At 33.6% G+C, this 25,994-nt stretch overlaps 1 protein-coding gene across 1 annotated transcript in view; it reads right to left on the bottom strand.

The window, feature by feature from the left end:
• Sema5c (Semaphorin 5c) overlaps positions 1–25,994 on the bottom strand; it is a 108,609-nt gene that overhangs the window by 64,214 nt on the left and 18,401 nt on the right. Inside the window, exon 2 of the mRNA XM_011499112.1 lies at positions 2,729–2,847. Within this exon, the coding sequence (XP_011497414.1) occupies positions 2,729–2,819 (91 nt within the window). The 5' untranslated portion in view covers positions 2,820–2,847. The remainder of the gene's footprint in view (positions 1–2,728; positions 2,848–25,994) is intronic.

The following is a 25,994-nucleotide window of genomic DNA, read 5'->3' as shown; positions in this document are numbered from 1 at the left end:
ATGCACCATTATCTTCACGGGAAAACCAAAAAGCACAAGCCAAATTCAGCCGCACTCTAGTGACGTTCATTAAAAATGAAGCGAAACCTGAGAAAGAAAGAAATATCGACCTCTAAGAAGCGGTGACTGCTCGTACCTAGAGCTCCTTCCTCGATTCGTCTCCCTCGGTGCTACTTACTGCTTTTTTCCGCCTCGGGCTTCGTCTCCCGTTAACTGGAAGCGTGCCCAAGCTCTCCTTATGGATACTAAGTGGAACGTTGAGGATGGCAACGGCAATGTCGACGAAGACGACGAAGACGACGAAGACGACGAAGACGACGAATACGGCGACGACAACGACAACGACAACGACAACGACAACGAAACGGCGGCGACGACGACGGTTAGAACGTTAGAAAGACGCTGGATGAGATACGCGGAGCTATGCGCCGCTTGTGTATGTATGTGTATGTAGAGCTGCGTTATAAGGATACCCTTATACGATTGAGGGAAACTGCCACTCGTCCGCGATTCACATAATGGCGGTCGTTTTGCCGCTGATATTCACCGACGTGACACTTTGATGCGAGTGGAGTGAGGACGGCGTGAGGACTCGAAATTTCCACTCCAAGTTGAGGTCGCATCGCGAGAGATTCTTGTGAGTGAGCTCGAATGTGACAAGGAATATGCGTGCGAAGAGTTATTGCTTTATCCGTGCTGATAATACCGATGAACATGAATTAGAGTGCTGGATTAATTGCAACAGACGAGGCTTTTATTCTATTTAATAATAAAGGCGATAAGTACTTAAGAGCGCGCTTGTATTAGCAATTTCAATTTTTATTTATGAAACGCAAGAAAATCATTGAATGAATGATCATTCGATAACGATGTACTGTTGTAAATAGCATTTTGTATTTGTACAAAGAAAGAAAAATCCAACGTTACTATTGTACAATAAACTATCAACGGGATACAAAAATAAATTCAAAGATAACGGGTTATTCATTAATTTAACTATAAACTAATAATGCCATAACAGAAAAGGAAATTCTTATCAAGACGAGCTTTTAGACTTTATCGTTAAACGATTAGATGTAATAATACAAGTTAATGTAAAATATCAGTATTATTATAAATGTATGAAGTTACTATTATGGCTGATTTCATCTCTACACTTATTTATTGGTGGAATAATAGCTTTGGTTAAAGTGCTTAGTCAATACATTATACACTGCTACGTTAAGAAAGTTATATTAACTCGTGTAAGTCGAAGGAAATGTAATGCAATTCGAATTAGGAAATTCAATTGTGAACAATTACTTTACGCGAATAGATTACTATCGATCAAATGTACCCTGGAAATTTTTATCTCGCATTGTATTTCTAACGATAACTCCTACTAATGTTTCTATTGTATTTATAATTATGTTCGGTAATTTTTATATAAAAGATTTTTTTCAACTTGTCATTAACCATACGTCGTAAATGATATACGTTTTAATAAATTTAATAATATTTTTCAATCATTTCTGTAGGCACAATGTATAAATAATATAAATTATAAAACCGTGTGTTAAATTATTTCAAGATATATATAATTCTAAATATAAATTATTCTATATATATATATATATATATATATATCTATGACTAATAGTAATGAGTTAGAAATAAACAAATTGATGTTTACGATAGTTTTTTATTTAAATTTCTCGATAACAATGATGAATAAACATTGAGGATGAAATTTGCCTCCTTAAAAAGCATTAAACGATAAGATTGACTATATTTTTTCACAATAATTGCACTGCGTTATTTTGATAAGTATTTTAATTAAATTTTTATATACGTGCACAGTATTTGCTAATTCATTATTTAATTTATAATTACATTAAAAAAATACAAATCAAATTACAATTTCGGCATCAATAAATTGCGCGTAAATTCATACAATTGAAATAGAAAATTGTACTTTAAGATTTTCTTTTTTTTTTTAAATTTAAAAGTAGTTTGACGATAATGGTTGATTAATAAAGTACTTTCCTGCATATAAATAAAATATGCTAATACAGCCAATGGATTATTCGATATCTTTTAAGCGATAGAATATTAAACTGCTTTTTGTCGATTATAAGATTCATCCAAAGAAACAGATTAATGAGAAACAAGATATAAATTCATTTCAATATCTATTTATCTTACAGTAATTACAAGTTACGTCAATAAAAATTATTTTAATAATTGTTACTCTAATTTCCATTCGCTCGTTTGATTTTCACTATGTTGGTTTTTTCATTGACAAATAGATATACAATTATTTGGTTAAATAATCCGATTAAATTCAAACTGTAAATGTTTATTAATTACAGATATAGTATTATAATAATAAATATTTGTCAAATGATATATATATATATATATATATACACATATATATACATATAAATTGCTAAAATACAGTTTTATATCATTAAGATGTGTAAGAAATTATTTATCACGCGTAAAAATTCAAAATATCACATAATACATACATGTCAAGTGCGCGAAAAGTGCGTTTATTTTAAGTGTGTCGGTAATCTAATGTGAGTTAGCTAATGCTGCACTTTACATCAATATCCATGATAATTTATCTCCAAGTATAAATGAATTAAAAAATTTAAATCACATTGATATTATATTGAAATTCATTGATTTTTGATAACTACAATTACACTAGTTACACAGGCATTAAAATTGCTCGTCTTACCATTGTAGGAGATATGTCGGAAATCTGCGAAGACATGAGTCAAACTCGCAATGAAATGCAGAACGAGTGCAAAGCCAAACCAGCGTGACATGTTGATCGATGCCTGACGTTTCTTCTCTCTGCAAAAACAAAATATAAAAGGAGCGTTAAATTCGCCTTCTCGCAGCCCTACATGATTTTTGCTTCTCCGTATAAAAAATTAAAGAAGTAAAGAAAAAGAAGGCACACACCCTCGTTGCTTGAGCTTTTCGGTTACCGAGGCCAGAAAGCGGGCTCGGGATTATAGCATAATGGGCTAAAGTCGTTATGGCGTTTTTTCTCTTTTTATTTTCTTGGCTACGGAGGGTGCATCACATTGGAGCAATTTTTTTACTTTCTTTTTCCTCGCTCGCGCGCCTTCTTCGTGCTCATACCTCTCCATTTCTTCTTAATTTATGAAACGATTTTTACATGGTCGAGAAAACAACTTTTAAAAGTTTTCTTCTACCACAAAAATAATGAGAAATGTGGGGAGTATTTCGCTTTGATTCTTTCGTCAAAATATTACTTTTTTTTTTTTTTTTTTTTTTTTTTTCTTAAGCCGATCGTTACTCTCGTTATCAATGTGAGAGAATGAAATGCAGCTGTTGAGATTGCTTAATGAATTGAATATTTGTATAATGGATATATAAAGATTTATATAGTATTATCATTGTTAATTATGCACTATCAAAGTAAATAAGATTACATGCGCATAATTGTATAATGAATTTGCTGGGTAAATTTGAAACTGAATAATTCGAAGATATTTGAGTTTTTTTTTTTTTTATAGGCATATGCAAACGTAACGATCCTGGTCGGCTAACTGGACTCGCCTGTAAGAATATTGCAAATGGATTGTGTCTTATGCATTAGAGAAGAATAAAAGCGACGATAATACCGCTGATTCTGAAATAATTATCATCGCCGTTTCGCCACTTGTGAGCAGCACCAGCAATAAAATGCGAGAAACTGTAGCCACCTAGCGATCGTGCTGGCACTACTCCCTCTTAATAGTAAATATCGCCTCCTTCCTCTACATCAAACCAAATCCGAAATATTTTACTTCCTATATATAATAATAACCTGTAGATTAGATTAATGAGATTAGAGTAATTTCTAATGACAGGCATAGTAAATTATCATATTATAATTGTAACAGTTTCTTTGGAACAAAAATGTAATTCCTATCACGATTTATTAATAATGTATTTATATTAATCATTGATTAACATTATGTTTGTAAGAATTCAACATATAATTATTAATCTACCAGCTTCCCACATTCAGTTACAATAATATTAAATGTACTTTGTACCTGAAATGGTAGAGAACCTATACTTCATAAAACTTTGATTGAACAGAGTTTTATTTTGACATCAACAATACTATTATCAGTATAATATCTATAATAGATACATTTTTAATATCAAACCTTCATTCTAATAAAAAGAGTAAATAATAAAGATTTAATTTAAAATTCCTTGGTATTATATGTCATATTCTTTAAAGTAAAAAAAAAAAATGAACGTAGAGTGTAATAAAAATAAATATATATTTCATTAAAAAAATTGAATTCCAAATAATTTAAATATCAAGCTGCACTTGCAAAAAATAAAAAAGTTTGTGAAAAGAAAATAAACAAAATTACGAAGAAATTAATAATTTTCCAAAAAGAATTTATTGGAATTTAAAGCTTTATTTTTACATCAAAGTAACAGAAATGAAATTTGAATATGTATATTCTAGCACACCGCGGTGGTCCGCACGAGACACTTATTCTTAACGAAAGTTAGTGCACTCTCGTTGTCTCTCTCTCTCTCTCTCTCTCTCTCTCTCTATCTCTATCTCTCTCTCACACACACTCACTCTCGCTACTCACTTTCTCTCTACTCCTTTACATTACCCCTCTCACATTCTCACGTAATAATGAGATCGGAATATCGCCGAGGTGGTCTCTGGATTTAACCCTCTTTGCTTAATCGCCCGAATCCTCGTGCGGATGAGTTTACCTGCGTGTATTTGTGCGCGTGTGTACGCAAACATTCGCACGTATTATTTACAGCTTGACTTTACTCGTGTTAGTTTCCTGACTTCGTGCAACGGTACTCAACATGCCTTGCTCAAAATTCATGCCCCTTTCAAAGCGTTGTATATTCGTTTGTAGACATAGAGTGGAGTGAACTTTAGCTTTGACTTTACTACGAATAAAAGTTTTACATGCGTTAAACGCGACCGGTAAATACTGAATAAAAATAAGGATAAAAAGGGTTTATCGACGCTATGTCTTTTATTTCAATCTCCTATTATGGTATTCTCTATTACATTAATATCAATTTATTTGTTTATTCATTAGATTTGTGAATTTGTAATTAAGTTATTCGTAAAATTAAGATTTTGCATTTTACCATCAATTGTAGGATTATTTATTACACTTTATGAAGAATTAGATAACGGAAGTTATCGATATCGAAAGTGAAAATTACAAATTAATAACACGAAGAATGAAGAAGAATCCCAAGACTTTAAGCGAAAACTAAAAACTAAAATATTTCGATTTACATATCATCATAGTAATTTCAACATTCGCAAGAATTTTTAAGAAATCTTTGATTAAAAAAAAATAGATAGCAAATACATGCTGATTGGCTATTTGGTGAGATTAATTAAGTACTCCCGATATTCAGTAATGAAAGCTTCAAGATGAGAAATTGAAACGATACGTACACGAGACTCAATCGCGAAAGTCAGGGAGGAACAATGGAGCGCTGCCGGATAAATTTAAGTTTAGACCTTAGAAATAGATTTTGGGGAGTTCCTCGGTGGATTTGAAGCCACGGGAGGCAGGAAAAGCCCGACGGCTTTTACCCGATGCATCGTATTGGGGGGAAAGGTCGCTTATTTAACTTTTGTAATTAATGCATTTTCAAGGAGTGCCGTAAATAATACAAATATATCTATATTTGTAGTCGATGACGAGTATGATCGTTTCGATAAAATTTAAATGTAATTCCTTCATGCCTTAAGTAGTGATAATCTCAAGAAGCGTGAGTTATTGGAATTAACGACATTTCTAATATTCATTCTCGTTTATTGAGTTGATATTATTAGAATATCCAAACCACTCTGGTTATTTTATAATTTTTAAGTAATAGAATCATAAACATAGGAAGGAGAGGCATTAATAATGTCTGCGCGCAGGCTCTGTCCTGTCAACTTTTTCCCTAGTTTTTTCATTAAAAATTATTTTGAAAATTAATATTTTTAAGTGCAACTTTAAAAGTTTAATAATATTTAGCAGAAAGGAAGGCTAATTTATTTCTTTGAAATTGTTTCGGGAAAATCGTGTTTTAGATTTTAATCTTATGTGCAATGAAATGTAAATCGCTCCCGTCAAACGGCTATAATTTCGTAAATTTTCTTAATAACCACGTCAACTTCATTACAAAATAGTCTAACATACGTAAGAGAGAGAGAGAGAGAGAGAGAGAGAGAGAGAGAGAGAGAGAGAAAAGAAAGAAAAAGAAACATAAGTTAATGTGATACAAACTTATTAATTTTTAAAAAATGGACGGAAAATTTTAATAATTAATTCAACGCCGAGTAAAATTTTTCACTCAATATATGATTCCCGAATACACTTCGATAGCTTTTGAAATAATTGATAATTAACTAATTTGATTTATTGTTTTACATTATTAACGCTAGAAATCACTTATCCCTTGAGATTATAGCTTTTTCATAATGCTCAAGCTTACAAATTGAATCGTGTAAGGCAATATGTATTGACTTTTCTATTCCACACGATTCTTACGTATAAACACGTGAAATAAGTACATTATAATAAAAAGTTACCGAATATATATTTTCTTTTCTACTTTTAATTAAAAATATGTTTAAATCCGGTTAACTCTCTACTTAAATAAATCATACGAATTTACGCTAACATGATTCTCCAACGCATACTTTTATCGTTTGCTTGAAAACATGATATGCTCTTTTGAATTAACGTTACTATATATTAATTTGGAAAGTAGGTTAGTAATAATCATTAACTGTTTTTTAAATGATACATAAATATATGTAAACTTTTATATGTTTAAAAAGTGTATGCGCTTGAAATGAAAAAATCATTATGTTACGCGCGCCAAAACAATTACACTAAATTCAAGTGAATTAATATCCATAATAATAATTATGGGGAAATAAGTGTTCATAAATTTTTCTAATATAATGCTCCAAAGTAATATTGGTACAAATATTATTTTCGACATTTGACATTTAATCCATTGGGAAATCTTTTTAACGTCACATATTCGTGATAAAATCTGATTTGAAAATGGAAGATTATAATACCAATTGCACCTTCCGAAACGCATTCTATTCGGTTTGAATTTTCGCGATTTAAGATGAGTTCGTTGGAAATTAATATTAAACCGTGCGCAAATTGTCTTAATTTTCAAAAAAAAAAAAAATAAATAAATAAATAAAAAAATAAAAAAATAAAAAAAAAATAAAAAAAAAATAAAAAAAAAAAAGAATTAGGTCAACGATGATAATTTGAATTTTCAAAGAGTTAATCTTTCAGTCGGGGCTTCGCGCCTACGGAGATGAGCTCGCGTATATCGTAATAATGATTTCGCAATGATTCGCGGACAATTTGTATGCGGACAGAAACCAGTATCGGATGTATCTTCGCACTCCTGGAGTAATAACAGAAATAATTTTAATAATTTTCGATTCATCATATTTTACAATATTCAAGTTCACAATATTTCACTGCCCGTGCGGTACATTAATTTTCTGACATATAATTTTTCAATATTATCCATTACTTGTAAATACTTATCCAATAATTAAGGTAATCAAGTGTAAGGTTTTCAATAAAAATTCTAAATATAAAGTAGTTAATTTTTTTTTTTTTTTTTTTTTTTTTTGTCATGTAATTGAATAAAATATTGGAAAATCTAAAGTCAAGTGTAATTTGTAATCATTCTCTATAATATATTTTAGCGATTACTTTACATATGTTGAATATTTTACAAATTAATACTGTAATATCTAGTTTCAGGAAACACGTGTATTAAGGAATTTTTTTAATGCTATTACTTATTAAATACTATTAATCAATTATATGTAGTAGTGGGTAGTACCTAATATGCAATTCAGAAGCCCATATATTCAACCTTTCATTTACTATTTATTGCACTTGAGAGTGCGTATCATCAGCAACATTATTGAAAGTTACGTTAAAATTAAAGAAATTGAATGCCATTAAACAGTAGGATATTAATTAAGTTATAAAGATCGTAATTTTAATTTAAGATAAAAAGCGTTGACTGACTGGCTTATAATAGAAATATTCTTCCTCTACTCTTCGACGATTCTTAAGTGGATTCAGAAATTGAAAAATCTTTTACGATACATTAAATTAATTAAATTGTCTCCAGCAACAATTTAATTGATTCTTACAAAACTATACTAAGCACCACCATGAAGCAAGCGTTAAAAAAATAAAAATGTTGTTTTTTATTGTGAGTCAATGTTAAATGGCTAAATTGGCATATCACGAAGACGCAAAATGAAATAAGCAGCTATAATTTTAATATTGATTTCTTATTTTTAAACTTGTCGTTGCAAGACGAATTTTTTACTCTTAATGATTCAACATTATTTTTAAAGGCGCCAATTAATTTATAATGCACAAGACAATTATGAACGGTAATATTCGCGGAGTGAATTTTTTTCCACTCCTATATGAATTGAAAAATACTTTGCGGTCATATGTTTTTACAATTACATTGAATTGTATGAAATAATAGACAAATATATATATATATATATATATATATATATATATATATATATATATATATATGTTGGGATAGTTAGGTAGGCAGGCAATAATATAGAAAACATGAAAGTACATGAGCTTTTACAAATGGCAAAATGGTTAATTTAATTAATTAGCTGACAAACGTCTTTCTTTACCTAAGAAACTTTCCTCGTTAACTTACGTTACACGAGCGGAACCTTGTAAACATCAAGGCTTACGAGGACGAGCCAGTACAGCGAAGTAGCTCCGGTATTTAATCATAAATTCAATCAAAAACCAATAACTTTCCAATTAAAATCGAGCTCTTCCCATTCACGTACACACTTACCCTTACCAATGGCCGGGGCCAGGAGCACTGCGAATCCGAAGAGATCAAGAAAAACAAGGACATGTCTGGATAAGTGGAGATTGACGACCCGTGAGCAAACAATACCAGGAAATGGCAAATTAATTAAATGCAAGCGAAAGGACATTTTTACGTCTTATGGGCCCAGTGCGCTGTCTGATGAGACGGGTGCTCGAGAAAGCAGCGCAGAAGGAGCTGGAGTGAGTAGGGGATAGGGATGGGGGGGGAGGAGTGTCGACGACGATTTAGAATGAGATGGTAAGAGCGTGATAGTTGTGTGTGCGTGTGTGGGAAATAACGCACGAACCGCGGCTGACAACTTATAACCAGAGATCTTTCTTGGGCGACGAGCGCAATTAACGCCCCCGCGCGACACGCGCCCGCCTACGTCTACGCGTCAACGTGTCCCCCAGGCTCGTCCTCGTGGAAGTCCGTAGTGCTCTCTCTCTCTCTCTCTCTCTCTCTCTCTCTCTCTCTCTCTCTCTCCCGTCCCGCCACTCTACCGCATTTCTAGCACCTCGACACTGCCACCATGGATTTGCGATTGGCGTGGTATTAATAATTTATACTCTAATCTGGCCATTTGTTCGCGTGATTTTATTTATCTCGTGCGCGGACATTATTTATCACTTGCGTAAAAATTGCGCAATGATGCTTCTTAATCATTGGACGAAGATTTAGCTAGGTTTTAAGCAAATGTCGTTTCATGCTGGATGGAGCTTCTCGTATTCTGATGCAAATGTTATTTGACAGGATTACGATAAGATTTCATTTTTCAAGTTTCCTGGGAATGCTTCGGACACGTTCAATTTCCCTATATATTATAAGTCATATTAATATTAGATCTGCTATATGCACATTACGAGACGTTTAATAGTGAAAATTTTCACTACGAGATTATACTATGTGTGCTAGAGTGCGCGCCCGCAACTTATATAATAACAATTTATAGGCATCACTCGTATCTCGCTTTTATTTCTTATAACGAGCTTATCGATTTTCGAAAGTGATGAGTGTAATCAAGATTTTCGTTTATTGAAAAATGTGATCAGAAATTAAACATATAATATACGTAAAATGTATGGTAAGTTAATTATTTTGATGTATTAATTTTATAAATATACGTGACCGCTATTTATTGTGAAAACAGTTTGATCTCCGTTTTGGTCTTATCTACGTTCGGTCCTCTCGCTCATTTGTAATTTAATGTATTGCTCGATACATCCCGGCGTGATTCAGCAGGTAATGAATTAATAACGAGGACTATTATTTCAACACTGGGTGGGAATTTTGAAAGATATTTTACACTTTAGTTTGTCATTGGAGAAAATATATCGTAAATGAAAGGCCTTGCACTACTTTCAATCGCTATGAAAATACTCATCGCAGCAACTTTATTCATTTATGCATTTAATTAATGCGACGAATAAATTGGCTCTAGTCCGAGGGTGTATTGAATAATCTTAATAAAGATATATGCTATAATTATAGTCAACATTCATAAAAGACTGAATAAACATGGAGAATCTATTAAGGAAATATCATTGCATCGCCTTAGCTTAGAAGACATTTAAAACGTCATTTTCAATGACTCTAATACACGCGCTTAACGTGCAATCGCTAAGCAACAAAATTCCTAGACATTCTCAAAACTAATTTCTGGGATATAATCTAATATTTCATTCGTAATGCGCCAATGTTCATCCACGCATTCTTTTACTCTTTTGCTTGCGAACTTTCGCCAATTTAGTGTTTTTTTTTTGTTTTTGTTTTCTTTCAAAATAGCTTTCATTATCTTGTAATTAACATTTGCCACATAAATCTGCGACTAATCTCGCCGAAACAGCGTAATACTTTATTTTTTCTCAATATGTTCATCAATCGACTCGGAATCAAACAAATAAAAAAAGAAAAAAAGAAAAAAGAAAGAAGCAAAGAGAAAAGAAATAATAGAAAAGAATACATGTAAAAAATCTACTTTGACGAATATTTCAATTTTTATTCGTCGTAAAAGACCGCCTTTTTTAAAAGATTCGCCTTTTTACAATGAGTCTCGACATAAATCCTTTTTCATCAATGCGACATAAAATTTCTACTTGTCCCAAGAGGCAAAAAACAAATCACAGTACAAAACGCCATTTCTTCGACTGAGCAATTCTCGCCGCTGCCTGTTGATAACTTCGATCCGCAAAAACAGGCCGAAAAAGGAATAAAAAAAGGCGCGAGGAAAGTAAGGGAACAAAAAAGAAGCGTTAACGAGCACCGGACGATATGCGAAATAAGCCAAAAGCAAGAGGGGACGGAGAAAGAGAGTAGTAGGAGGACCGCAGTGAAATGGTTAGAGAACGAGGCTGTTAAAAGTAGCCAAGATGAAGCCCTGCATCAGTAAAGAGGAACAGAACTATTTAAAGGGCTCCACGACGCCATAAAGTGCCTTAGCCCGTTGCAGCAGCCAAACATAAAAGCCACACGCTGTGAATATTCCCTCCTCTCCCATTATTATTTAAGGTTGCTTCGAGTAAGAATGACGACACGGTGGATAATTCGGCTTTTTAACCTCTTTTCCTTTCACACATGCGCGCGCGCGCGCGCGTACACATAATCATTCTTCTTAATTTTTACTTGTTCCTCTTTGTTGCTCACATTAGCCCATTGTTGTCTGCTCTGCATAGTGTCGATGTATTGTCTCTGTTTTGAAAACAACGTTGATGCTTCATGGAAATTTCTTAATTCGAAATGATTTTTAAACGTCGTTGAGCTTTCTCTATTTCTCCACCCTCTTTATCCTCCTCTTTCTCCTCCTCCTCAACGTCTCCTCCTCGCCCCTCACTCCTCCCCTGCCTGGCGTACGCCTTTCATCATTCACTAACTCTCTCGCTCTCATTTAATCGAGAGACCGGAAATGGTGAATAGCTTTTAATTTAGTGAACTCGTGAAAAATAAGCGAAGCATTCAAACGTTTCAGTCGACATTTTGGAATTTGTAATAATCAACCTACACGATGAAACGGAAGAAAATAATACTTAGGCATTATATTCATGAATATGCAACTTAAAAACAAAAAGAATTCAAAAATATTTATGTAATACGCGCGTCCATATTATCTTACTTAAATTGGAAAGTTTACAACTTTCCAATTATATCTTAAGACGAGAACCTTACCGACACATATTATGATATACTAGTCCAAGTGCCGCCAATACGGAAACTTCTTATATTGTTCGACGATTTTCCTTTACATTAATTAACATAAATAGCAACGTTCGAAAAGGAATGTCAAGCAAATAGAAATGTGGACCACCTAGAGAAATGTAGAGTATTAATGCATATAATACCAGTGCACGATGCGTGTGTACTTTAATCATGCGCTACGTAATTTTTTAATTGAACTTTATCACAGCAGAGATTCTCAAAGGTGCAAGAAAGTAGCTCGTTTCAAAGGAACAAAGGCGTAGGAATTTCGTCTAGACTTCGCTGTAAGTTCTAAAAATACGTCAATGAAAGAAGTTTGAACTGCGCATCTAAACGTCCGGTGGTGCAAATAACAAACGTTCAAACTACAACTTTCTTTGGTCTCTTACTCTTAAAATATAAATTCTCCAACTCGAACGAGTACTGCGCAAATTCTCTCGATACACAAGCATTACGATAGCATTCGTCGATATTTTAAATACATCTTCCTCTCACCCGTCATTTTGCTTTTTATATCAATCGGCATTCATGGGTTTTGTAACAAATCTTGCTCTAATTATGTCAAGAAGTATGCTCTAAGCTAATAGGATCGTATTATTCTGCTCCAGTAAATAACTTCATTGCTCACTGAATATCATATTTAATAGATTAATTGCTTTAAATTTATTTTCAATTACTATCATTTGAAAACACATATTTGTCATAGTAATACTTGTAAATTGTAAATGAAATGTTTATTTATAAATCGTCTAGAATATGTGATGCCTTTTATATTATACGTATGAAGCTCGCTAAAATCTTAAATAATTTAAATAACTAACATTTAACCAAAGCAAATGATAAAAAAAAAGACTTATTTCCCTATCGTCTATCCTCATCTATTCGGTAATGCAAAATCAAAAACAAACAAAAACAAATAAAAACAAATAAAAACAAATAAAAACAAAAAATAAAATTAATTTGTTAAGTTATAGGAAATAAAGTTGAATATCGAAATAAAGAAATGCAGAAAAGGGCTCTAGGATACCGTAACCGTGTGCTCGATCAAAAGAATGTGAAATCGATAAGACGATGATATTAGTCAATGCAATTTTAAATGCGTTAATAAAGCGCTCAGGGAGTACGTACTTATATGGAGATTCTTCGGGACAGGAGAAACTCGCCGACGCGTATGCGTATTCTCGAGTACGAAAACCGCGCCTTCGTAACTGTGAAAAGTTTTTACTTCAAACGAAATTATTCGCCAAATAAATTTCTCGAAGAAAAGAAGTAATGCACGTAGCTGAGAGGTGCGAATGCGTGGCAGGACATACAATGCGTTAAAGTCATTTTTATGTAAAACTATGTCTGTATTATTAACTAGTCAAATTTTGTTTTTGACAATGATGATATTTTATTTTTATTTTTTTTTTTTGTTTGTTTTTTTTTTTTTTTTTGTTCCGCTTTTCTTCTGTTACCGTGATAATTAATTATCGGCATGAATTATCGCCTCGCTCGCGACAGTGACCAATAATTTATTAGTTTAGAGATTTAGAAAGTTAAATAGAAATAACGAGCTGTCACTTCAGGAAGCTTAAGCAACAAAATTCTCTTGCCTAAGAGATTTCATTGTTAATAATTTTCAATTTAACATGAATAATAAAGTAAGAATTAACTAAAGCATAATTTCACGTTGCAATATCCAATTATTAAAATGGCAGTAAGTTATTATCGAAGCCAATTATTGTATTAGTTACTTGCTTGTGGTGGAAGAAAAGGAGAGGAAGCTGTGAAAAGCCAATTTGTATTGTGCGACATCGAAAAATCATAAAAGTTGTTAATATTGTTAATTTGTTGTAATTGTAATTATCTCTATCTATTAGTAAAGCACATAAATACTTGGCTTGATTTATTGGGTCGAAGATTAGAATAAAACTATTAAACATGTAAAAATGAATGAAAAGATGTATCAAAATGTTTTTTCGCACAATTTCAATACGTGCATTATGCACGTGTAGGCATGCTTCGTTAAAAATATTTTTTGCACATAAATTGCATAATGTTAATTACGAAAATATTTGATACTTGACACATTACACGTTTACATCCAACAGCGACAGCATTGTTTTAAGATTTCCTAATTAAGAGTCGTATTTGAAGCAATCGGGTTAATCGAGTTATTTAATGTATGTGCAAGCGTATGCAAATATTTTCGTAATTTTAAAATATGATTCGAAATTATTCGGCGATAGAAGCCGAAAATTGACTACAAATGCATGAGCGTACTAACTAAATCTTACTAAGTCTTAAGCTCAAATCTTCTCTTGTTAAATCATTTTCTCTTTACGATGAATGACAGAAATGCATGGAGTACATTGTCAAATAATTCCTAGTTAATTTTGCGATCTTACGTTTTATTTAACTCGGCTCGCTAAATCGAAAGCAGCATCGTGTGTGAAAAATTGGCTGGCAATAGAAATCTACGCCGCTCGAATCTGTCGAGAATTCAGCTTCAAAGTATTTAATACACTTCACATCTCAAGTCTCGCGATTCCTAAACTTGCTACAAGCATCGTTCGCGCGAATAGAGGCAAGCGGTACACTTACGTCGAAAGTTGTCCCGTTAAAGTGACGATCCCACAGCAGTACGAGTCTGTCGCATAATGCCTAAAAAAGAGAGAGAGAGAGAGAGAGAGAGAGAGAGAGAGAGAGTGGGGAAGAATCTTAGTTGGAGATTGCACTAACGTGCAGTTGTAGTCAGCATGGACGATTTGGACTCTACTAGGCCATGGATTGAGGCCGAAAATTCGCTCGCCATGGATGAATATCATCGACTTCCCTGAGCGCTCATTGCGCTAATGAAACAGAAGCGGGAAATTCGCGGACGATTAGTGTAGGAGCGAGAAGAGTTAATGCGAAATCGTATCTCGCGTCAAACGAACAATAGCCATATCCGCGCGTTAATTGCATTCGAGTGATGTGATGTTACGAAAGTAATTCTAAGGCGGTAGTTGGCGGCCTATTAGGCTATTTTCTTTCTTTCTTTTTTTTTCGCGATCGCACGGTTATTTACCGGCCTACGTAATACAACATTTGTCCTGGCTCGCTCTAAGTTAATTATATCGATAAGACTTGAGAAAGAACATTTGATCGGAAGTCGGCGCAGTCGCTGATGTTTGGCATTAATTTTCTTGCGCTTCCTTCCTTTTGTTTCTTTTTATTTATGCGGGGAGACTCAGCCCGTTAGAAAATCGTAAACAATGCTTAGCTTTCATGGGCTCGGGATATATTTAATATTGAGAACATAATGGTTGATATAAAAGCTTAAAGTCTTTCTACGGTATATAATTACAGATGATTATTATATACTTTATGCCCGAGTCTTAAAGGGTTAATGTGTCGCTATTAAAGCTCGCGTTTATTCGACATTTATTTTTGTAAAGTTACGCGCGCATGATAATGTCATAATAAAGCGCGAGTGTCATGATTTTGTCGGGTCAATTCTGTAAATTGAAGCAACATGATATTCTGAAATTTACGAATGTCCGAGAAACGTCCGATCGGAGGGAAAACAAGAAAGTGACACGTGATGCGACGAGATGTTCGTGTAGAGTTGCCCTCTTTGCGAAATTATTTGCTTTGAGATTTAGAAAGGAGGAGGGATTTTGTTCGCTGAAATTCAGCTGATCGAATAATTAACCATAGTAAGTCGAATGCATACGTTTTTCCGAGTGAAGCATTGACGCCTTTCTCCTTGGATTTTTACAAGATGGGCACGAGACTGGTATAACGCCCGACTTTCTCGGGGAGTGGTTGCTTCTCTCTCTCTCTCTCTCTCTCTCTCCCTCTCTCTCCCTCACTCTGAGGCCGGCGCGCGGGCGCGCGCGTGCGAATTAGCTAAGAGTAAAGAACGGGAAGTAAAAAAAAAGACATGACGAGGAAAAAAAGGGGGATAAGGAAAAGAGGAATAGAAGAGCTGTGTTTAGCAGTCGAGTTCGTCGGTTCTCGACTTAACCACGATGGGATTTATCGCTAAAGTATACGACGGCAAGGATTAAGGCCCGTTACATCGTAAATCGGGCAAAAATTAAACGAACTTGGACTAGGTATCTCGGCATCTTGTCCTTTCTCTCTCTCTCTCTCTCTCTCTCTCTCTCTCTCTCTCTCTCTCTCTGTGTGTGTGTTCCGCGACACTTTTAATTTCATCGAAATAATCCTTCAAAAGATTCACTTAATTGGAATGATAAGAAACCAGTATGGATGTCGGAAATGAATTTCTAGTACATGTACCGAACGTCGTAAATGCGTTCTATTTCTTGTTGTTAAAGATGACTTTTTGTCACGTATCATTCAATTTTTAATAAGCAATGTAGTGCGATTCTTTCGTTTTTGTTTTTTGTTTTGTTTTTTTTTTTCAACAAGATTCTCATATATTTTTAGAAACTTTAAAATAAAAGGAAAACTTTACGTTGATAAACGAACGTCTGAAAAACGTAGTTTGCAGAATTTTTCACGACATGCGCTATACAGAAATGTATAGTTAAACGGCAATGTTAAAAGTATTATAAAATACGCGCAATAGCAGTAGTTCGTGTGCACTTTGTACTTTATATATCAAAGAAGCAATTTCGTTCAATCAAAGTCTTTGTTATATCATTTCGCTGTAGATATTTTACATGCATCATTTCAAATCAGAACACTTGAAGTCTATTACGAATGATGTAACGAGCACAGAAGAAATATCACAGATTACCAAAAGACTTTATTCATTTATGTTTGGAAATTGAAATGTGCATTTTACATTTTTAGACCGCATTTATACAAGTAAAGTTCCGAGCTAAAAATATAAACCAATACGAGAATTGAAATATGTAAATTCATCTGCATTTATCCGTTCTTTAAGCAAATTTGACAAAAAAAAAAAAAAAAAAAAAAAAAAAAAAAAAAAAAAAAAAAAAAAACCAAAAAAAAAAAAAAGAAAAAAAGAAAAGAAAAGAAAAGAAATCACGCAAGTCTTTTATATAATGAGAAAAATACTGAGAATTTATATTTAAGTCTTTCTCCAATAATGAATAAAAATGACTTGTAACTTGCATGAAAAACTAAAGCCTACAATGACGAAAGTACATCTGCGTTTACTTTAAGAATTATTATAACTTATACTTTTTCATAATTACACACTTCCTGCAGCGCATTCTGCTTTGAAGAAAATATAAGTATCGATCACTCTAATGATATCAATTTCAATAATTCACTAATTTCCACTGACATCAAGTCTTATTTTAAAAAGACGCCAACTTTCCGAAACGTCCCGGCTGTGCAAACACAAAAGCAATGGCACAAAAAAGTAACACAAATATGAATAAAAAGCGTAAAGCGCCGCTATAAGGCATTGAGAGCTTGAGAGATTGAGCGATTGAGAGTTTGGAAATTGAAAGATTGATAGAGTGTGCGAGGAACGGTCGAGAGGAGCAAACATCAGCTATTCTCACCACTCGCGAAGAATAATGACGGCAGAGGAAGACAGACGGTGTGCGCGTGTTCCGGTGCACCATCTTCCTCGTTGTCACTGGCCTCACCACGAAAGTCGATCGTCCCGTTGCCTTGGAATACCATCCCGAGTGAAAAATAGTCTCTCTCGCTATCTTGCATACATATACGTTCAAGAGGTACACATGCCGGGTGCACGGAAAGTTTTACGAGAGCGGCTCGCCATACATGGTAACGGAGACGAGGAGTCGTCGTCGTCGTCGTCGTCGTCGTCAAGGAGAGCGGGTGGGGGTGGCGGTGTACAAAGCGGGACGAGGGGGGCCGAGCGTAATATACGATATCGCGAGTTGACTCCAGATGTAAATAGTCGCCGAGACTGAGGCCATAATTCAGGTGCATATGGATAAGGCCCAAATTGTCGATTATCCTCATCAATGTGATTGGTATGCTGCTTTAACAGTCAGCGATAGACTGTACGTTCTTTATCTTATGACCGTCAGTTTCACAATGAGGCTGCTTCTCGGCTAATTTGAGTATTGTCAAAAAAAAAAAAAAAAAACCGACGGTGCCGACACTTGGCAAAATTGTCGTTTTGCCGAGGGTCCTGTTACGTTTTATTTCATTACAAGATTACCATTTGGTTGGCGAATTTTTTTTTCTCCGTCAGGTACAATGCGTTTGCCTAACAATTGACATTATTGACACCCAATGTATTTTAAAGCAAGGCATGTATAAGTTAAACTGCACCTTACGTACGCGTATGAAAATTGTAACCGCATTTATTTACATAATGATAATCGTTCCAAACAACTGAACTGAAAGTTTATTATCGTAATTGCAACGACTTCTATTAAACATTATTGTGAATTTTCATCCAAGATTTATCGATGACATTTTGTTCGGGGGTGCGAAATATTTCATGCCTAATTTCATGATACTACATATAAAGTATCTTATTGGATTAAATAATTATCAAGCGTGCATAAAGGTAGTTTTTTAAAAGAAAGATTTATCGCAAATGATACTTTATAACTGTTTGTACTGCGTTAAATCTTTAATTGCAATCAGTCGAGTTTAATTTTTATATACAATCGTGGATTAAATTAATTACTAAACCAAATCTCTTCGTTTTATTGATAAATTTTAAATGCTGATGAGCTGAATAATTAGAAAATAATTTATTCCTCTAATTGAAAGCAAATATATTGAATACACTGTTTAATAGCTTAGATTTTTTAATATTATTCAAAAACCTTTAACTGTAACGTTAATTTATGCTTTGTGTTAATTTACACATTCTTGTTAATTTAAAAATCTATAGTTAAACAATGAGAAACTTAAAAAGGTAAATCAAACGAGCTCATCGTATAATGCTACATAATTAAAACAAACATGTTTATTGCTTAGAGGTTGAACGTGTTAGTTATGTGTTGAACGGCATATTGGAAATATAATTATTTTTTGTTGATTCACATGTAATATATATGAAAGTAAATTAGCCATTATTCAAAAAAAAAAAAAAAAAAAAAAAAAAAAAAAGTATTTTTTATTCACAGTTAATAATTCTTGTCATTTTACTAGCAGTCTATCAATTATTATTATTATTATCGTTGTTATTATTTACCGACGTAACAAGAAAGTATTTATGTTAAGCGTACTTCTTATATTTACTAGCGGTAATGCTGCCAGTATTTCATCTTCGAAATCCGCATGTTAGTGTGCCCCACTTTTTCAAGTGAAAGTTTAATTTGTTATTTTCAAATATACAGAATTTCATCAAAAAGTCTCCATATATAATAAAAAAATGACAAGGTGAGCTCTTTTCACACTTGGGGCACATACATACGTGAATATAGTATGCATTCATATTAACCAAGTAATATTGGCTCTCTCTCTCTCTCTCTCTCTCTCTCTCTCTTTCTCTCTTGTTTGCTTTTTTATAACTTCGTGGCATTTGTTCCTGCGGCTACCTGCAGCCTTGGACTTGGGTGACGACGACTTTAGGTCATAAATTTAGAACGACAGGTATATCTAAATATATATGTAGGTACTTCAACGTTGTGCACGTTTCACTTTATGGCGTAAATTTTTAATTTGAAATTTTGTTTTGTTCCCTTCGAGAAATCGTTGAAATTTTAAAAGTAATTAATTCACAGAATTTCCTTCGGTTTGTTAGTTTTATTAATAATAAAGTGCTAATAGCTTTCGAAAAGATTATAACAAAAATATCTATGATAACATTAAATAGCTTATAGAGTCAAGAGATTTTGCACGAAAATAATTAAGTATTAAGTATTTAGAGAAACACTTTGAAAATAGTTTATAGTATATCTCTGATGTGATGACATAATAAGCTACGAGATAAGTTAAATTAACACGATGCAAAATTGAGAAGATTATGATATTAAAAAATATTCCTAGAGGAGAAGCTAATTTTAACAAAAATATTGATAAAGCTGATGAATTGGTCACCTATTCAATTATTTTCATATTTCCTTTTAATCGAATATCTTAAACCTAATATAATGGTAATGGTAATAATAATAATAATAATAATAATAATAATAATAATAATAATAATAATAATAATAAAAGGTAATAATAATAATAATAATAATAAAAGGTAATAATAATAATAATAATAATAAAAGGTAATAATAATAATAATAATAATAAAAGGTAATAATAATAATAATAATAATAAAAGGTAATAATAATAATAATAATAATAAAAGGTAATAATAATAATAATAATAATAAAAGGTAATAATAATAATAATAATAATAAAAGGTAATAATAATAATAATAATAATAAAAGGTAATAATAATAATAATAATAATAAAAGGTAATAATAATAATAATAATAATAAAAGGTAATAATAATAATAATAATAATAAAAGGTAATAATAATAATAATAATAATAAAAGGTAATAATAATAATAATAATAATAAAAGGTAATAATAATAATAATAATAATAAAAGGTAATAATAATAATAATAATAATAAAAGGTAATAATAATAATAATAATAATAAAAGGTAATAATAATAATAATAATAATAAAAGGTAATAATAATAATAATAATAATAAAAGGTAATAATAATAATAATAATAATAAAAGGTAATAATAATAATAATAATAATAAAAGGTAATAATAATAATAATAATAATAAAAGGTAATAATAATAATAATAATAATAAAAGGTAATAATAATAATAATAATAATAAAAGGTAATAATAATAATAATAATAATAAAAGGTAATAATAATAATAATAATAATAAAAGGTAATAATAATAATAATAATAATAAAAGGTAATAATAATAATAATAATAATAAAAGGTAATAATAATAATAAATAATAATAATAATAATAATAATAATAATAATAATAAAAGGTAATAATAATAATAATAATAATAAAAGGTAATAAAATAAAAAATTATACTTTATACTTATTATACCATAGATTGTCATACCTTCTATATTACTATTTCGTATTATCATGTCATCCCTAATAAAATATTACGATTCAACAAATAAATGGAAAGTTACTTCAATTCCTGAACTGTTTATTCTAATATAACAAAATATCAAGGCTATCGTTAAAATTTGAAAGGGAAGGGGCGACGATAACTAACGAGCAAGCGATAATGCAGCGCAATCCCTGCAAAATTTTTGTAAATGCGTATCATCGAGCTTCTGCTCGATTAAATGAAATAAAACGAAACTGAACAAATCCGAACTTGCCTTTATCATCGATGCGCTTATGATAAAGGATAGCGGAGCTTTTGAAAAGTAGCCAATGCCATGGGTTTTGCCTCGCTGCGCCCAAGTAATTGTTTGTGCGTCTGTATTCGCATAGCCACGAGACCGACAGATATCTTTTCTCTCAAGTGTCTCTTTTCTCTCAAGCTCGTAAATCACTACCGAGAAAGGCCTTAGTAATAGCGAGACCCGATAATGCCTCGATGCAAAGCGCCAACCAATCGTAGCGTAATTGATCGAGCAAAGTCCTAGTGTCGAACAACTACGCGTAAGACAAAAGTCTTATATATCTTCAGCTGTGTTTGCATATACATCGATAAGAGAACGAGTTTCGGTTGTATTTATCCCCGACGACCGCTGCGTACATTTTTTTCGTAAGCTTAATTCGATTTAATCATTCGCCGTACAACAAGCGATTCTTACGCATATTCAATGTGTGCGGGAGTAGTGATGAATACTCGAGCGTATAAATTGCTGACGATACAGTATATATATATATATATATATATATATATATATATGCATAGAAGCGTAATGACAATGATTGGAATACGCAATAAATAAATGTCTTCTGTAATACGAGTGCTAAAACTACACTCGATCTGGCGCTAAATACAGATTTGAAAATAGCATTGTAAACGATAGCCACAAAATTAAAAAGGAATGAAACATATCCTGTGCACAGTGTGCGCAATATGGCAGACGATCATCGCCGACAGATGTAGTGGATGAATAATCCCAAGTCTTGATGGGAAATCAGTATCGAGTAAAACAGATCATAAAGTTTCCCCAACAATTCCACTCGCAATACTCCGGACTTTACTACAATTAGCTCGACTAATCTAAAATCTCCTCAAAAAGATCGCATGTTGTTAGTCAATCAGTGCGGCGCGTACTACACTCGCGCGCGCGCGCGCGCTCATTCGGTCGCTGTTGGCGGGGGCCAATTCGCAAAAATCCGACAGAAGCAATTAATTACTGCGGATCATTGCTAACGCTCCTCCTCTCCTAACGGACAAATAAAACGGGCATTCGCGTGCAATGCAATGCATCCGTAGCGCCCTCGTTACATGATACAAGCGCGCGAGGAGCAAGATGCAACGAGGTCAGCCTCGCTCTGTTGCATTTGCCAATCTCGCAGAGCAGCGCGTACTATATATTTGGGATTAATGCCATTTCTCGCGGGCGCATAAAACAATTTATCGGAATCGACGCTAAGTTCGTACCGCTGATTGCTGATTTAACCCTCTCTCCACCCTCCAAATCCCCATCACACATCGCAACCCCCTAACCACGAGCTCCCTCGCTCTCCTCCGCCCTCCTTTCTGCGCTTTTTCTCCGCTCATTCTCGTAAACACCCAACAATGCCTCTCCGATCAATCATATTCAATTTGGGTGCAACGCGCTTACGCAATTATGCTCGAGGTTTAAGCGAGGCTTGAAAGTCGAGCGTTTCTTTCCGTACGACGAACTAATTTATGTGTAACTTCGAGAAACTTGAACGTCTTACGGTCCGATTTCTGCGTGCCTTGTGAAATTCAAGCCAGACGTAGATTTTGAACTTTTAATAACTGTCGCGTACGATGATATACGTATTTCATGTATGTCGTATGAAAATCTAAAGATCGCAACTAACGCATCGAAAAGCGCACTTCTATCGAAAGAGCTATGATTTTTAATCAACGAAACGCTCCCTATTCAGCATTTTTATATTTTACAAAATCAGTCAGAGGCAACACGTCGTTCGTGCGTTCGTTCAAACGGAATTTTTTCACTAGCCATTAGTCGGAAATGTCGATAAAAACGTTTAAATCGCATCTGTCAATTCATATTTTAATAGAAAGACGTTCCCCCTCCGCGCGTCTCGAAATTTTTAACGAGAATTCTGATAAGGTATTGTAACGAATACGATCGTTTTATTATAACTTTATTAGCTTCAAGAATAGATTATTTTTCGACTGTTAGAGAACTCAAGATGGTGCTTAAATATTAAATTTCCACTGTGTCATATGCCGTCATCATAATATGAAACTTAAACTGCTACGTCTCCTTCAATTATTCTAAAGATATCAAGCATAGAAAGCAACTTGAACGTTATAACGGACAATACACATTGTTCAATTAAAAGCACCATAACATTAATCAATCGATTAACTTTGAATTTATCTATATAAATATGTGCCCGTGTGTTAGTGCGCGTGTGTTAGTGCGCGCGCGCGTACGCATTGGTGTATATTTTTCTTCGCTTGTAAATAAATTATTTCCTATAATACAGAATTCTACACTATTGTATTAATTCTATGATTGAAGTACCTGAACTTGCGCTTAATACGTTAAAAATTAAATATTAATAACATAACAAATTCATCCGCAAATGTATAATGTATCTCATTGTTAAGCATCTGTTGATACTCGATCGTAAACTTTTACTCGACTTGTGCTGAATAGATCGCATTCTCCAATGAACCTTCAATGCACAATGCTACAAAATTACAAATCACATTTCTGAAATAATAAACACCACCGCATCTCAAGGAATGCTATTTATCGCAATTCTTATTAGCAAATTAATGGCAAGATAACGCGCCATTTACTTATCAAGAATCAAATAAAAATTCAGCCTTTATTGCGAGCTTATGTTTGCTTTGGATCGCCAAATCGCTCGGACGATTTTTAATAAATAACTCTATATACACCACTTTAAAACATGCGAGATAATCAGCGGAATGAGCGACTGACTCCCAGAGGCGACTGCTTTCACTTGGCTCCAACGAAGCAGCCCGCTGAACACGTTCTAATCTGCACAATTAACCAGCGCTAATTAAATGTTTATTGCGCCTTTGGCAAACAAAACGCAGCTTTCCTTGTCCATTCGTGATGCGAGGTCGCGCTTATTTCTTAATGCCGGATATGCAACGCGAATTTGTCCGCGTGCGGGCATTTGCATCTTAGACGTGCGTGCTGTGCGTGCTGTGCGTGCGTGCGTGCGTGCGTGCGTGCGTGTTGGCTTGGCTCGAGCATTGTACCGTTGGCTTGTCAAGTACTTGACACTTGTGTCTACGAGTACGTATGCCGTGTTTGAAAAAGTGAGGCGCAACGAGTACGTAATGCACCAATCTCGATTGGTTGGTAAAATTACTTTTATCGGCCAGGGTGGATCATTAGCGTCGCTCGCATCGACGTTGGATGTTTAATCGATTAGCAATTAGCGGATCGATTAGCGTCAACATTAATGGACGACTTTCCGAGATTAATTGGATTGCTCGGTTGAAAATTAAACAGCGACGCCTTATTTTCATATTTGTTGCTTTTCATTCTTTAATTGTATCGGACGGGTGTTTAACAACAGTCCAGCTCACCGGGAAATGGCGAAGGGGCGGAAAATCCACAGTATCGGCTGAAATTACCGATCGATATTATTACCAGTGATCGCTTTCGTGGCATTCAATTACCTTGTATTTAGCGCACGGTTTGTCACTTAATTGAACTACAATTTAGTATATACAACTTGTTAATATAAATACTATAAATACTTGTCTAATTGGAGATTCTAGGGTTGTTAAAACATTGAGACGAATATTTAAAATACATTTTTTTACTCCACCTCTATATATTATACACCACACATATATATATATATATATATATATATATATATATATATATATATTACTGGGTCGAATTAATGTGCAACAATTAGCGTCAATATCAAACAATTCATCAAAGTCGATTACAGCAATTGTTTATTCCGATTAAATTTCCATGTCAAAATAAGCTACGAGCGCATTCGCTTAATTTGTTTGTCACTCTACTGACCCGAAATAGTTCATTATTCAAAGAGAAATACTCTGCCCTCGACTATTAATATCCCCAATTTAATTCCTTCAGTCTGCAATTACATCTCGATATAATCTGTCGACTCTCTTCTGAGAAATCCTTTTATAGAAACAATCGCTCGTCTCAACTTAATAAAAACGACCGAGTATTATAATATTTATCAACTTAATATTAAAAGGCAATCAAAGTATATTAAAAGCTGATGAAATTCGTATGTGATTCGAAAATGTTGTGCCGCAAAAATGTAAATCCAGCCCAGAGCACTGGAATGTTGTGCCAACAGCAGTCACATAACGAAAAAACTTTGGATACAGCGTAGGACAAACCGGTGAGCGGACGTTACATGGAATCGATCAAAATCCGTTACGAAAAAGGACGGCGTCGTTCGCTCGACCTAATTGAAGTTCCATGTCAAAATAAGTTGCCGACATTATTTAAACATTCGAGCAACGAAACCACGACACCTTGCATTCGAATGTCACCAGAGCCAAGCGAGGATAAGCCTATGCGTGTAATCGAATGCGCGAACCATCGAATTAGATAAAACCTTCGAATGGTATGCCGATAGTGAGTCGATCGATCATCTCGATTAACGGTATGAGGGACGTATGGGCGCGCATGTATTTCGGGACCAAGATCATCGCCAAAATTTGCCGGCGATGCAACGTGTATATGGACTGTGGTACGAGCCCCGTCAGGTAACTTTACTGATATTGCCGATCAATTCTTGGACGAGCAAAGTCCTTCCCGCAATCTCTCTCTCTCTCTCTCTCACTCTCTCTCTCTCTCTC

This window comes from Ceratosolen solmsi, unplaced genomic scaffold (genome assembly GCF_000503995.2).
Source record: "Ceratosolen solmsi marchali unplaced genomic scaffold, CerSol_1.0 scaffold2, whole genome shotgun sequence".
NCBI classification, from domain to species: domain Eukaryota; kingdom Metazoa; phylum Arthropoda; class Insecta; order Hymenoptera; family Agaonidae; genus Ceratosolen; species Ceratosolen solmsi.
The sequence above is the reverse complement of the archived record's forward strand: the minus strand, read 5'-3'. Positions and strand labels throughout refer to the sequence as shown.